Source organism: Mobula hypostoma, chromosome 1, assembly GCF_963921235.1.
Source record: "Mobula hypostoma chromosome 1, sMobHyp1.1, whole genome shotgun sequence".
Classification (NCBI taxonomy): domain Eukaryota; kingdom Metazoa; phylum Chordata; class Chondrichthyes; order Myliobatiformes; family Myliobatidae; genus Mobula; species Mobula hypostoma.
This window is the reverse complement of record NC_086097.1, coordinates 196,331,618-196,347,303: the sequence shown is the minus strand read 5'-3', so window position 1 is coordinate 196,347,303 and position 15,686 is coordinate 196,331,618. Positions and strand designations below refer to the sequence as shown.

General features: G+C 42.4%; 1 protein-coding gene across 5 annotated transcripts in view; it reads right to left on the bottom strand.

Moving 5' to 3' along the window:
• Positions 1 to 284: 284 nt before the first annotated feature.
• Positions 285 to 15,686, bottom strand: part of abhd3 (abhydrolase domain containing 3, phospholipase) — a 101,536-nt gene continuing 86,134 nt past the window's right edge. For 4 of the 5 annotated variants that reach the window (XM_063062592.1, XM_063062626.1, XM_063062608.1 and 1 more), the window contains one exon: positions 6,337 to 6,515. In XM_063062592.1, coding sequence (XP_062918662.1) covers positions 6,337 to 6,515 — 179 coding nt within the window. Of the gene's footprint in view, positions 1,349 to 6,336; positions 6,516 to 15,686 lie in introns of those variants that run through there. The other variant, XM_063062599.1, reaches the window with a different exon arrangement.

Here is a 15,686-nt window from a genome sequence, read left to right as displayed (position 1 = left end):
GATTTCAATTTAAGAGGCTGGTCTGATGTGATGAGATTATCATGTAAAGATTTTTAGTGCGATTTTGTGTTTAGATTTTGAAGTTCAATAAAATGTTATGGGTTTCATTAAAAATAAAATGCCTCACTTCGTTTTATCTGCAAAAAGCCAAAGTACTACCCCAGTGCTTAGTAGTACTTACTGTACACTGGGTATATCGCTGAAGCATACGCAGCTTTTCAGGCTAACAACACTACTACTTAATCAAATCGTTATGTTGCAATATTTAATCTAAACATGGCAAATTTCACAGATTAATTAGATACTTTCAATTACATCTCAGTGTAGGAGAGGCAGCAGGAAGAAGCAAGGGGATATTGATGGTGTGTCATGGAGAATAGTGCCACAGGGAGTTAAGGAGAAGGCAACTAGTTCCGGTGGGATTGCTCCTCTGGGAACCAGTAAGAATCTGACAGCTCTTCTCTACTTGATAAATAAATACATCAAACAAATAAATGCTCTAAGCATTTGTGCACTATTAATTGCATACTTATTTCCTAAACCTTGTGTATTGAGTGAGGTATGCTGCTGTTTTAGTTCTTCAGTGCAGATTGTAACATCTATTACAAATAGCTAACATATAAAAGAACACCTCATATATTAATTCACACTTATTAAGACAAAAATTAATTGTAAGATTTCCTTTGCCAAATACTTAATGTATAAAAATGGATTTGTCTATTACTTAATGGGTGTCTGAACTTTTCTGGGAAAGTGAATGAACTCTAAGTGCACATAGTTGGTTTTACAGGTAGTTTTGTCCAGAATAGCTGTGGCACTATGTCACTAAATAGTATAGATTAGCAGGAACTTCTCCCAACTATTGATGGTTTCTATAAACAGAAATATCTCCTTTGCATTGAAGAAATCAGCAAAGGAATTAATGTTAGGAATCAAATATTGTTGAGTTCTAAAGTAAAATATGTACCATATTTTGATCTGGTATTTCTTTGGAAAATGAGGCTGGCATACGAGACAAATCGAGCTAAGTGCCTGCAAACAGCTCATTAAAAGGAGTTGAAATTCAATACCCAATAAACAGAATTCTCCCACCAATAAATTAATTCAAAAACACAGTGTTAATATATTGTCAACATTTCCAGCAGCTTTCTCTTGGACGGTACAGTTTATTGCAGATTATATCGCAGATATTATATTGTTGTTTATTGCTGGTTCTTTCCTCATGCATCAATGTCTCACCATTCTTCTCCCATGTGGGCTTTGGACTATTACATTGTAATTCAGGCTGGCTGATCTATGACATTGTCCACATTTCTCCATGTTCAATCCCATCTTCTAGGCAGCTAACCTAAGATACAATTCATCCAGAAAGTTATTAGTTCTCATATCACTTTGGTTAGTAGTTTTAAACGATCAGCTGAGCATATATAAAATTAACTTGGCCAGAAGGTAATTTTGATGTGGGTTTTGGATGGGCATCACGTTCATGGCTGGAGGTGACAGAATGCAGTTTTCCTTTGATCTATTTTGGTGTGTGTTTGCTTAGTTTTGTTTATTACTTGCTGCCTTTAGTAGTTATCATGTATGTGACCTTATGCTACAGCTTCACCAGCATGATACCACATTTTTAAATCAACCTGCTGCTCTCACAGCATAGCTTTCTGTACCTTCCATAGAACCAGAGTATGGTATATAGTTCTGCTGAAGCTGTTGGCCAGCAGTGCCTCATGAATGTCCCAGCTATGATCTACCATACTATTCTGAAACCATTCCATCAAGCTCAATCTGACAGAACATGAATTCAGTATAAATACTTTACCTTGAGGAGAGAATGTGATGGTCACTCCTGTAAATACTGTACCATTATGGGCAGATGCATGTCCAAGAAGCAAGAAGGACAAGGCCAGTGGGATGTCATGGAAGATTATTTGAATGGCAGGATTCTGTGAGTATAACTGAGTTAAGTTGGCAACTAGTCTGCAGGACAGCTCTCCTAATTTAGAAAGCAACCCCTAAATATCTGAGAGATGCGCTTTGAATGATTGATTGCGCTGGAGATGATTTTGCAATGTTAAAATCCAGGTAAAGTTGGTACCAGGTGATCCATTGGACCTTGTTCTGTTTCTGTTTAGATACAGCCAAGCAGCCTGTAAAGCATGTCAGTTGGATTCTTTACTACGTTAGGCAGAGTTCAAGCTATATCCTGTGATAATAGTTTAAAACAAAGTTAACAATAACAAGAAAAATAAAGATTCTAGTTTGCAATCTTAGTTAAAGATTAAATAGTTCTATTGTAGATATTTAGGGAAATCAATAATCCACATTTTGAAACTCTATATTGTACCCTGGGATGAGATTAAAGTTCACAGTGTTTGTTCTAAAGTAATTAAATGATACTTAGATAAAAATATATAAATTTTCATAAACACAATATTTATCTTAATTATTTTCTAATTTCTCAAAAAGATGTTTATTACATTTGTAATCCATTCTGATACAGATGCTGGATTTGTGATCAATGAATTCAATTTTATAAACTCAGGGCTAGAAAATCCACAATTCAGTACTGGATCCGCTGATACATTAACTAAGTATGTAGAATCACTCATATACAACTTATCAGCAGAGACTGTGTAAATACTAAAGCCCTGGGGTGGTTCATTGTGATATTTTTCATGTACTGTGCAACTTGTAGTTAGCAGCTATTTATTTAAGTATGATTTCATTCTTTATTAGGTTATTGGAATATGCCCTTGGCACAACCAACATACATCCATATTTGCAAAATAAATTAGTCAACTCCAAAGTTAAAATGAAAATGCATCCTCTGTTTGTTTTTATTCCTTTTCTGGCAAGAATTTTATCTTAGCAATATCTGTGCTTCTGCCTTAAGCATAATTATCAGAAGCAATGTTTAGTACTTAATTTCATGGTACTGTTTTTTTTCCTCAGAGAACCAAAATGCAGACAGCTGCTATAACTGAATCAATGTAAAATATGAAGTACCACAAAAAAAGTCAAATCATATTCTTTTCTGAACTACTATTTTATGAATTGAAAATATGGTTAAAATGAATTAAAATCACTGTCTCATATTAAATGATAGCTCAGATGGTTTTAATCTACTGTTAAATGTGGTAATTATGTAAATTTATTGCCAAACCAAATGGACATTCAAAAACAATCATGATAAGTTTCAGTAATCATAAAGCAATAATATGAAATAAAAACCTGAATATTTCAAATTAACAAAAATAACCTTGAGTACAAATTGAGATCTAGTATGAGTTTAAAATCTTAACTTTTTGTCATTCATTTTTTTTTAGAACATAGAGAACATAGAACATTGAACAGTACGGGCTCTTCGGCCCACAATGTTGTGCCGACCCTTAAACCCTGCCTCCCATATAACCCCCACCTTAAATTCCTTCATATACCTGTCTAGTAGTCTCTTAAATTTCACTGGTGTATCTGCCTCCACCACTGACTCAGGCAGTACATCTCTCTGAGTAAAAAACCTTCCTCTAATATCCCCCTTGAACTTCCCACCCCTTACCTTAAAGCCATGTCCTCTTGTATTGAGCAGTGGTGCCCTGGGGAAGTGGTGCTGGCTGTCCACTCTATCTATAAGGTGCTGAGGAAGAGGATTTCTTGGAATGTATGCGGGATGGTTTTTTGAACCAACATGTCGAGGAACCAACTAGAGAGCAGGCTATTCTGGACTGGGTTTTGAGCAATGAGGAAGGGTTAATTAGCAATCTTGTCATGAGAGGCCCCTTGGGTAAGAGTGACCATAATATGGTGGAATTCTTCATTAAGATGGAGAGTGACATAGTTAATTCAGAAACAAAGGTTATGAACTTAAAGAGGGGTAACTTTGAAGATATGAGACGTGAATTAGCTAAGATAGACTGGCAAATGACACTTAAAAGGATTGACGGTGGATATGCAATGGCAAGCATTTAAAGGTTGCATGGATGAACTACAACAATTGTTCATCCCAGTTTGGCAAAAGAATAAATCAAGGAAGGTAGTGCACCCGTGGCTGACAAGAGAAATTAGGGATAGTATCAATTCCAAAGAAGAAGCATACAAATTAGCCAGAGAAAGTGGCTCATCTGAGGACTGGGAGAAATTCAGAGTTCAGCAGAGGAGGACAAAGGGCTTAATTAGGAAGGGGAAAAAAGATTATGAGAGAAAACTGGCAGGGAACATAAAAATGGACTGTAAAAGCTTTTATAGATATGTAAAAAGGAAAAGACTGGTAAAAACAAATGTAGGTCCCCTGCAGACAGAAACAGGTGAATTGATTATGGGGAGCAAGGACATGGCAGACCAATTGAATAATTACTTTGGTTCTGTCTTCACTAAGGAGGACATAAATAATCTTCCAGAAATAGTAGGGGACAGAGGGTCCAGTGAGATGGAGGAACTGAGCGAAATACATGTTAGTAGGGAAGTGGTGTTAGGTAAATTGAAGGGATTGAAGGCAGATAAATCCCCAGGGCCAGATGGTCTGCATCCTAGAGTGCTTAAGGAAGTAGCCCAAGAAATAGTGGATGCATTAGTGATAATTTTTCAAAACTCGTTAGATTCTGGACTAGTTCCTGAGGATTGGAGGGTGGCTAATGTAACTCCACTTTTTAAAAAAGGAGGGAGAGAGAAACCGGGGAATTATAGACCGGTTAGCCTAACGTCGGTGGTGGGGAAGCTGCTGGAGTCAGTTATCAAGGATGTGATAACAGCACATTTGGAAAGCGGTGAAATGATCGGACAAAGTCAGCATGGATTTGTGAAAGGAAAATCATGTCTGACGAATCCCATAGAATTTTTTGAGGATGTAACTGGTAGAGTGGATAGGGGAGAACCAGTGGATGTGGTATATTTGGATTTTCAAAAGGCTTTTGACAAGGTCCCACACAGGAGATTAGTGTGCAAACTTAAAGCACATGGTATTGGGGGTAAGGTATTGGTGTGGGTGGAGAATTGGTTAGCAGACAGGAAGCAAAGAGTGGGAATAAACGGGACCTTTTCAGAATGGCAGGCGGTGACGAGTGGGGTACCGCAAGGTTCAGTGCTGGGACCCCAGTTGTTTACAATATATATTAATGACTTGGATGAGGGAATTAAATGCAGCATCTCCAAGTTTGCGGATGACACGAAGCTGGGTGGCAGTGTTAGCAGTGAGGAGGATGCTAAGAGGATGCAGGGTGACTTGGATAGGTTGGGTGAGTGGGCAAATTCATGGCAGATGCAATTTAATGTGGATAAATGTGAAGTTATCCAGTTTGGTGGCAAAAATAGGAAAACAGATTATTATCTGAATGGTGGCCGATTAGGAATAGGGGAGGTGCAACGAGACCTGGGTGTCATTATACACCAGTCATTGAAAGTGGGCATGCAGGTACAGCAGGCGGTGAAAAAGGCGAATGGTATGCTGGCATTTATAGCGAGAGGATTTGAGTATAGGAGCAGGGAGGTACTACTGCAGTTGTACAAGGCCTTGGTGAGACCACACCTGGAGTATTGTGTGCAGTTTTGGTCCCCTAATCTGAGGAAAGACATCCTTGCCATAGAGGGAGTACAAAGAAGGTTCACCAGATTGATTCCTGGAATGGCAGGACTTTCATATGAAGAAAGACTGGATGAACTGGGCTTGTACTCGTTGGAATTTAGAAGATTGAGGGGGGATCTGATTGAAACATATAAGATCCTAAAGGGATTGGACAGGCTAGATGCAGGAAGGTTGTTCCCGATGTTGAGGAAGTCCAGAACGAGGGGCCACAGTTTGAGGATAGAGGGGAAGCCTTTTAGGACCGAGATTAGGAAAAACTTCTTCACACAGAGAGTGGTGAATCTGTGGAATTCTCTGCCACAGTAAACAGTTGAGGCCAGTTCATTAGCTATATTTAAGAGGGAGTTAGATACGGCCCTTGTGGCTACGGGGGTCAGGGGGTATGGAGGGAAGGCTGGGGCGGGGTTCTGAGTTGGATGATCAGCCATGATCATAATAAATGGCGGTGCAGGCTCGAAGGGCCGAATGGCCTACTCCTGCACCTATTTTCTATGTTTCTATTCCTCTTAATATCTTGTATACCTCTATCATGTCTCCTCTCATCCTCCTTCTCTCCAGAGAGTAAAGCCCTAGCTTTAATTTTCTTATAAAGCTTTTGTTAAACTCTGGACAAACTTAATTAACAGACATCCTGGCAGTTTAAATACATGAAAGTACAAAGAAATTTGTACTTTGCAATGTATTCAAGAATCAGTTGCAAATTTTAAACAGTTTGGGTGCAAATGTTCAATATGAAGAGTGTGAATAAACAGATCAATGAGTTATATACTTTTCAGTTCATCCTTGTGCTCAACGACTGCTTGTATAAACTGTTTGAAGATTCTGTCCATGTAAGTCATTCGTCGTGGAAATATTCCCTCTAGAAAGCCGATGTGCCCACCATGTGCAGTTAGTAGTAGTGCAACGTTTGGGTTCTGTTTGGCAGATTGCATAGGTATGGCTGAAAGAAACACAAATGTTTGAAGAGAAATTTATGATGTTACTATTTTCTTTCAACAAATAAAAAATTGTTAACAATTTTCAAGGACAATGTTCATGAGAACAGCTTTAGCAATAAATAAATTCACTTCCAAGAGAATTTTTACACATTGCATTGCAATCTATGATATCATCAGTAAAATTAATTCAAAACAAAAATTTGTTGCATTATTTAGATTACATTTACTGTATTTGTTACACCTGAAATAAACCACTAAATTCTGTCAATAATTGTGTTAAGTGCATATTCTGTAATGCCCCTTCCATGCATTGGAAGTGAGATGCTTATCTACCCAAAATAAATGAATTGCCATCACCACCAAAATAAGTTCTTCCAGAAGATTCTATTTAAAATGGTCAGAACTTTAAGAGTTTCTGTTAAATCTGCTCTCGTTTTTTTTTGAACAGTCATATGACGTGGGCATTTGTCTTTAATCTGCTCTTTCTTTTCTCTATCCATGACCATGATTATTCTTGGCAAATTTTTCTGTGGAAGTGGTTTGCCATTGCCTGCATCTGAGCTGTGTCTTTACAAGATGGGTGACCCCAGCTATTATCTATATTGTTCAAAGATTGTCTGCCTGGCATCAGTGGTCACATAACCAGAACTTGTGATATGCACCAGCTGCTCATATGACCATCAACTCCTGCTCCCATGGCTTCACGTGAATGTGATCGGTGGGCGGGGGTGGGGGGAGGGGGGGGCTAAGCAGGTGCTACACCTTGCCCAAGGGCAACCTAGCTAATGGAGGGAAGGAGCACTTTACACTTCCTTTGGTAGAGGCGTATCTTCACCCCACCACCCTATTTGAATAGTAGTGAATAGAAACTTGGTGACCTAATATCTCTTTGCAATGGCACTAGCCCAGGAATCAATATGGTGAGCCTTCGTTTTAATCCCTACATGGTAAGTACACCTTGGGTAAGGAAACCAAAAATACATACAGTACATGAGAGGTGGTCTCAACAAGGCCAAGTATAATTGTAGCAAGGCAGCCTTTGTCCTGTACTTAAATACTCCTTTTGTGAAAGGCTAGATTCAGATTCATTTATTTATTATATGTACATCGAAACATACAGTGAAATGCGTCATTTGTGTTGACAGCTAATACTACCCAAGAATATACTGGGGCAGTCCGCAGGTGTCACCACATATTCCAGCACTAACATAGCATACTCAATAGCATAACAATGCTCGGCAGAACAACATGGAATACAACAAGCAACAAATCAGCAACAGCAAAACAAACCCCATTTCACCCTCCTACACACGCACTCACACTCACAGGCAGACCTCCAACCCCAGGCCTCCAGCCCCAGTCCGGAGTTCGAGACTTTGAGTTTGTGATCTTGTCATCAGTGAGTCTGGCAAATTGAGGCCTTGAGTTTGGGGTCCCATCGTCGGTTCATCCTGGGGTAAGTACCAAAGATTGAAGCCCAAAGGTCAGTTGAAAGTCCAGAAGTTAGAGGCTGAAGCCCTCCCTGGGTCCATGAGTCTGAAGTCCACTAGGGATGTCAGGAGGCTGGTGGCAAAGTCTTGAACTCCGGACTCGCTGACCCGTGAACCTTGTGACTCCTGCTTATATCTGATCCTGGGATTCACCATCCAGGGGAGTTTACTGACCCAGTGGGCCACCAGCCCTAATCCTCATTCACTGCACTTATCAGCCTGACAAGCATGGATGCACTTTGTCACATATCCACATCGCTGGCCTTTGAATGCCAAAGTGTGTAGCAGAGGCCTAGTCTCTGGCCCAACCTCTAACTCCTTCACATACCTCTCCCTAAACCTCAACCTAACCCCTAACTCCTATCCCAGCCCCTAATATCATCCCACTAACTTAAAAAATACCAAGTCTGAGCTACAACCTTGACAGAATAAGGGAACAACAAGAACAGGAAAACAGATTATTATCTGAATGGTGGCTGATTAGGAAAAGGGGAGGTGCAATGAGACCTGGGTGTCATTGTACACTAGTCATTGAAAGTGGGCATGCAGGTACAGCAGGTGATGAAAAAGGCGAATGGTATGCTGGCATTCATAGCAAGAGGATTCGAGTATAGGAGCAGGGAGGTACTACTGCAGTTGTACAAGGCCTTGGTGAGACCACACCTGGAGTATTGTGTGCAGTTTTGGTCCCCTAATCTGAGGAAAGACATTCTTGCCATAGAGGGAGTACAAATAAGGTTCACCAGATTGATTCCTGGAATGGCAGGACTTTCATATGATGAAAGACTGGATCGACTAGGCTTGTACTCTCTGGAATTTAGAAAATTGAGGGGGGATCTTATTGAAACGTGTAAAATTCTAAAGGGATTGGACAGGCTAGATGTAGGAAGATTGTTCCCGATGTTGGGGAAGTCCAGAACGAGGGGTCACAGTTTGAGGATAAAGGGAAGCCTTTTATGACCGAGATGAGGAAAAACTTCTTCACACAGAGAGTGGTGAATCTGTGGAATTCTCTGCCACAGGAAACAGTTGAGGCCAGTTCATTGGCTATATTTAAGAGGGAGTTAGATATGTCCCTTGTGGCTAAAGGGATCAGGGGGTATGGAGAGAAGGCAGGTACAGGGTTCTGAGTTGGATGATCAGCCATGATCGTACTGAATGGCGGTGCAGGCTCGAAGGGCCGAATGGCCTACTCCTGCACCTATTTTCTATGTTTCTATCTGCCACACAGCTCCAGTGATCCATTTTCAATTTGATTCAGGTGCTATCTGTGCTGGAATTTTACATTAAGTTAAAAAGTTATGTGGTTCAATGTTAAACCAGGTTTTTCAATCAAATCAAAAGGAAGTACAAATGTTTTAGCAGGCAGTATGGCTGTAGTTGAGTTGGAAACATTAAAAGGTACAGCAGTAAGTAGGAAATGGCTACCATTTGAGAAATATTAGATCATTTTCAACAAGAACCCTTAGGGGCAAGTGATCATAATATGATCGAATTCACCGTGAAATTTGAGAAGGAGAAGCTTTAGTCAGAAGTATCAGTATTACAGTGGAGTAAAGGGAATTACAGAGGCTTAAAGAGGAGTTAGCCAGAATTGATTGGAAAAGAACAGTGGCAGGGATGACAGCAGAGCAGCAATGGCTGGAATTTCTGGAAGCAATTCGGAAGGCACAGGATATATATACGTTTGTACATCCCAAAGGGGAAGAAGTGTTCTAAAGGCAAGATGACACAACCGTGACTAGCAAGAGAAGTCAAAGCCAACATAAACGCCAAAGAGAGGGCATATAATAGAGTAAAAATAGTGAGAAGTTGGAGGATTGGGAAGCTTTTAAAAACCAACAGAAGTTAACTAAAAAGTCATTAAGATGGTAAAGATGGAATACGAAAGTAACCTAGCCCATAATATTAATGCGGACACCAAAAGTTTCTTTTGATACTTAAAGTGTAACAGAGAGGTGAGGGTGGATATGGGGCTGCCAGAAAATGACACTGGAGAGGTAGTAATGGGGGACAACAAAATTTCGGAAGAACTGACTAAATATTTTGCATTGGTCTTCACTGTGGATGGGATTAGCAGTATGGTGCAAGTTCCAGGTGTCAGGGGGCTTAAAGTGTGTGAAGTTACCATAATTAGAGAGAAGGTTCTTGGGAATCTGAAAGGTCTGAAGGTGGATCAGTCCAGACAGTGTACACCCCAGAATTCTGAAGGAGGTGGTTGAAGTGATCGTGGGGGCATTAATAATGATCTTTCAAAATCACTAGATTCTGGAATGGTTCCGGAAGACTGGAAGATTGCATATGTTACTCCACTCTTCAAGAAGGGAGAGAGGCAGAAGAAAGGAAACTATAGGCCAGTTAATCTGAACTCAGTGTTTGGGAAGATGTTGGAGTCAATTATTAAGGGTGAGGTCTCAGGGTGCTGGGACGTACATGATAAATTAGGCTGTAGTCAGCATAGTTTCCTCAAGGTAATACCTCGCCTGACAAATCTGTTGGAATTCTTTGAAGAAGTAACAAGCAGGATAGAAAAGGTTGATTTTGTGTACTTGGATTTTCAGAAGGCCTTTGACAAGGTGCAACACATGAGGCTGCTTAACAAGCTATGAACCCATGGGATTACAGGAAAGATTGTAGTATGGATAAAGCAGTGGCTGATTGGCAGAAGGCAAAGAATGGGAATAAAGAGAGCTTTTTTCTGGCTGGCTGCTGGTGATTAGTGGTGTTCAACATGGCTCTGTGATGACTGATTCTTTTTAGATTAGATGTCAATGATTTGGATGTTGGAATTGATGGCTTTGTTCCAAAGTTTGTAGATGATATGAAGATAGGTGGAGGGGCAGGTAGTTTTGGAGGAAGTAGAGAAGCTGCAGAAGGACTTAGACAGAGTAGAAGAATGGAAGAAGAAATGACAGATGGAATACTGTGTCAGGAAGTGTATGGTCATGCACTTCGGTAGAAGAAATGAAACGGTTGCCTATTTTCTAAATGGAGAGAAAATACAAAAAACTGAGATGCAGGATTCCCTGAAGGTTAATTTCCAGTTTGAGTCTGTGGTGAGGAAGGCAAATACAATGTTAGCATTCATTTCAAGAGGATTAAAATATAAAAGCAAGGATGTACTGTTGAACAAGAGAAAACCTGGAGATGCTGGAAATCCAAGCAACACACAGAAAATGCTGGAGGAACTCAGCAGGGCAGGCAGCATCTATGGAAAAGAGTACTGTTGACTTTTTGGGCCAAGACCTTTCAACAGGACTCAATGTAATGTTTAGACTTTATAAAGCACTGATGCGGCCTCATGTGGAGTATTATGAGCAAGTCTGGGGCCCCTTATCTTAGAAGGGATGTGCTGAAACTGACGAGGTTCAAAGGAGGTTCATGAAAATGATTCCAGGATTGAATGGCTTGTCATATGATGGCTTTGGGCCTGTATTCACTAGAGTTCAGAAGAATGAGGTGTGATCTCATTGAAACCTATCGAATGGTGAAAAGCCTTAATAGAGTGTATGTGGAGAGGATGTTTCCTATGGTGGGAGAGTTTAAGACCAGAGGACACAGCCCCAGAATAGAGAATAGAGATGATCCTTTTAGAACAGAGATGAGGAGGAACTACTTTAGCCAGACAGTGGTGAATCTGCAGAATTCTTTACCACAGGCAGCTGTGGAGGCCAAGTCTTTATGTAGATTTAAGGCTGATAGTTTCTTGATTGGTCAGGGCATGAGGGGATATGGGGAGAAGGCAGGAGATAAGGGCTGAGAAGAAAATTGGATCAGACATGATGAAATGGTGCAGCAGACATGATAGGCCAAATAGCCTAATTCTGCTCCTATATCTTATGGTCTTGTAGTCTAATAAAAGTTCCTTTAAGATCAGGAACAAATGTTCAACTGGAAATTACTGGAAAAAATTAAAGATAGTAGTAAACCTATGGAAAAGAGTTATAAACATAAGAGATTCTGCAGATGCTGGAAATGCAGAATAACACACACTAACCATAATAGAATCAATGAAAGACTCTATTAACTTGGGCATCTAACCAGTGTGCAAAAAACCACAAACTGTAAATACAAAAAGAGAGAAATAATAATGATAAATAAATAAGCAATTAATATTGAGAACATGAGATGAAGAATCCTTGAAAGTGAGTCCATAGGTTGTGGGAACATTTCAATGATGGGGCAAGCAAAGTTAAATAAAGTTATCCTGTTTGGTTTAAGAGCCTGATGTTTGAGGGGTAATAACTGTTCCTGAACCTGGTGATGTGTGTCCTGAGGCTCCTGAACCTTCTTCCTGATGGCAGCGGTAAGAACAGAGCATGACCTGGGTGTTGGGTGGCCCTGATGATGGATGCTGCTTTCCTGCGACAACCCCTGTGTAGATGTTGTAACACACTGTAAGGTTTCACTGCTAAGGTAATGGTTTCTCTGTAGCAGCAATGTTTGGGTTACGACTAGAGGTAATGCGGGATGTTAGCCAACGAGTGGGATGTTGTTCTTTCTTGTGGGTCTGGGAGAGGGATTTTGCGGTCTTTTGCCAGGAAGAGATGAGGAGAGAAGACGGGAATGGAGGGAGACTGCCGGATGGAGTGGACTTGGAGTGAGGGTCTGAAGGTCAGCGATGATTGGAGGAGGTCGATGGTGGACGAATGGCCTTATCAGTGAGCTCCAACGTTTGCGCATTAGACTGTTTGGAATGTCTACTTAGTCCCCGTCCCCCAGGGGAGAGTGAGAATTCTGAGGTAGTATCTGCCTTTACCTCTCTGGCGAATAAATGAAAAAATCCTTAGGTTCAAAGTCCCAGCTGCTGGTAGCCTCTGCCTATTCTCTGAAACAACACCCACCCCTAAAGGGGAGGAGGAGAACGAGACTTGGGCGGAGCGAACCTCACAGTTGTTAGATGAGTGGCAGTGCTCTGATGACGTAAAGTGACAGAGATTGGTTGAAAGCTTGAATGGGCGGGCTGCTGACATTGTGAGAGCTGTCAGGTTAAAGTATCCCATAGCGGCAGCTGTCAATCACATGCCAGCACTGGAAGCTCTGGCCCGACAGGAAGCTCAATGGAGCTCATGGTGGGTTTCAGAACATGTGTCAGGAGAAGGGGGAGAAGCTTTCTGCTCTATTTTACGGCTAGAGAGGCAGCTAAATTGCTTGCAGCGCTGAGGGGTCATTCAGGCGGTTGAGGTGCATCAGTTAAGAATGGACCAGATAGCCAGGGGCACCCACTCCCATGACCTGATTGCTTGGGGTCTCCGACTATCTTGCAAGATGCACCACCCCCCTCCCCATCGTTTGTTGAGCTGAGGTACAGGAAGAAGAGAATGCGGCAGAGGCGCGGGAGGACTCCATAAGCAGGGTTCAGTCCTCAGTAGTAGTCCCCTGCGGTGAAGTGACCGCAGATAGTCTACACTGGGGCACAATAGAGGAGATTATGGCAGAGTTGAGAACAAAAATATGTCGGCTGTTATCAGGGGGTATGACCCCCCCCCGGATGATGGAGCTGATGGAGGGGTGGATCCCCCAAGAAGATGAACAATGCAGAGGACTGCAGGCAGCAGGTGTCACACCAGAAGGAGAATGAGCCTCAGGGTACCTAGGCAAGGAGAGTTGCTGGGAAAACCTAGAGGAGACCCAGTGAGGGAACGGCCTGGTGACTCTGGGGGAAACACGTTCCCAGCAATGTACCAAGGATTTTGTGCAACATTGTGGAATAGACTGTTTCATAAGAATAAGCCCTTTTCCTTTTTTTCGTTTTCATTACTAATCATATAGTCAAAGTACGAATTATAAAGCTTAATCATTTAATCGCATATTGTGTACTGTTCGTTACAATTGTGGGGGCTTGTCCGGGATTGATTCCGTTGGATGCTGTGTGATTACCCTGAGCAATGAACCAGTGGGGCAGATATTTGTACTCCGGATGAATTGTTAATTCCACTGTTAAATACCGTTAAAGTTGCGATTGTGGGCAGAGGTTTGGTAAAATGGCAGGCGCAGCTCTCGTTTTAATTCAGACCAGCACTGAGGTAGCGGTAACTGGGGGCAGAGATTTCAAAGACAGGGTTCTCTCGTTTCTGAGGAGTGAGGGGAAAGAGTGATCTGATTTGAAATGTCTAATTAGTCCACGTCCCCCGGTGAAGAGTGAGAATTCTGAGTAAGTACCCACCTCTGGCGAATAAATGGAAAAAATCAGGTTCAAAGTCCCAGCTATGGCAGGCTCTGCCTATTCTCTGGAATAACGCCCACCCCTTAAGGGGAGGAGGAGTACGAGTCTTGGGCGGAGCGAACCTCGCAGTTGTTAGATGAGTGGCAGTGCTCTGATGATGTAAAGTGACAGAGATTGGTTGTAAGTTTGAATGGGTGGGCCACTGACATCGTGAGAGCCGTCAGGTTGAAATACCCAGTAGCGACAGCTGTCAATTACATGCAAGCACTGGACAATGCTTTTGGCCCTACTGGAAGCCCAATGGAGCTCATGGTGGAGTTTCAGAACATGTGTCAGGAGAAGTGGGGAGAAGCTTTCTGCTTGATTTTACAGCTAGAGAGGCAGCTAAATTGCTTGCAGCGCTGAGGGGTCATTCAGGCAGTTGAGGTGCATCAGTTAAGAATGGACCAGACAGCCAGGGGCACCCACTCCCATGACCTGATTGCTTGGGGTCTCCGAATGTCTCGTAAGATGTGCCCCCCCCACCCATCTTTTGTTGAGCTGATCAGAGAGGTACGGGAAGAGGAGATGTGTCAGAGGCACGGGAGGACTCCGTCAGCATGGTACAGTCCTCGGTAGTAGTCCCCTGCGTTGAAGTGACCACAGATAGCCTGCCCCAGGGAGTGGTAGAGGAGGTTGTGGCAGAGTAGAGAATGGAGATGTTTCAGCTGTTATCAGCGGATGTGACCCCTCCCCATATGATCGAGTTGATGGGGGTGCGGATCCCCTAAGGGGACAAACAATGTGGAGGGCTGCTGGAGGCAGGTGTCACGTGAAAAGGAGAGTGAGCCCCCAGGTACCTAAGCAGAGAGAGTCCTTGGGAAAACTTAGAGCAGACCCAGTGAAAGAACGGCCTGGTGTCTCTGGGGAACATGTTCCCACCAATGTACCAATCTTCCCTGAAAGCGAAAGGCCCAATTCCTGAAGGCTTAGTGGGACCATGCTCCAGTGTGTCGCTATGGATAGAGGGTATTTATGCTAAAACCACACTTGACATCGGGTTGCAGGTCACGTTGTTGTACCGTTCGTTTTACAACCGGTATCTGAAGCATTTAACCTTGACCCCATTCAGGGCACTGGAGATCTAGGGGCTTAGTGCAATGGTTATTGGTCAGTGAAGTTGGAGGTCTTGGAGGCTGATGTGAGAGTGTCTGAGGTCCTTGATACATTAGTACTGGTTTGTCCGGACCCTGTTGAGAAGGGCGGCATTTCAATTCTGGTGGGGACCAGCACCCTTCTTATAAGGAGGCTAATGAGGGCCTGCAAGGAGAAGGCTGGCGAGAGCTTTCTGGGAACATTGTCCGTGTGCCCGGTGTTTCGAGCTGCTTTTGAGGAAGTGCATGACTGCATTAGGCCGGATACCAAATTTAGACGAGGGACTGTGTGGTTCACCCAGTCGAAGCCAATGGTAGTACGGCCCAGGGAAGTAGCAAGAGTGATGGGAACACCCAAATTTCCCGAAGTGCCTGAGGGCGAGG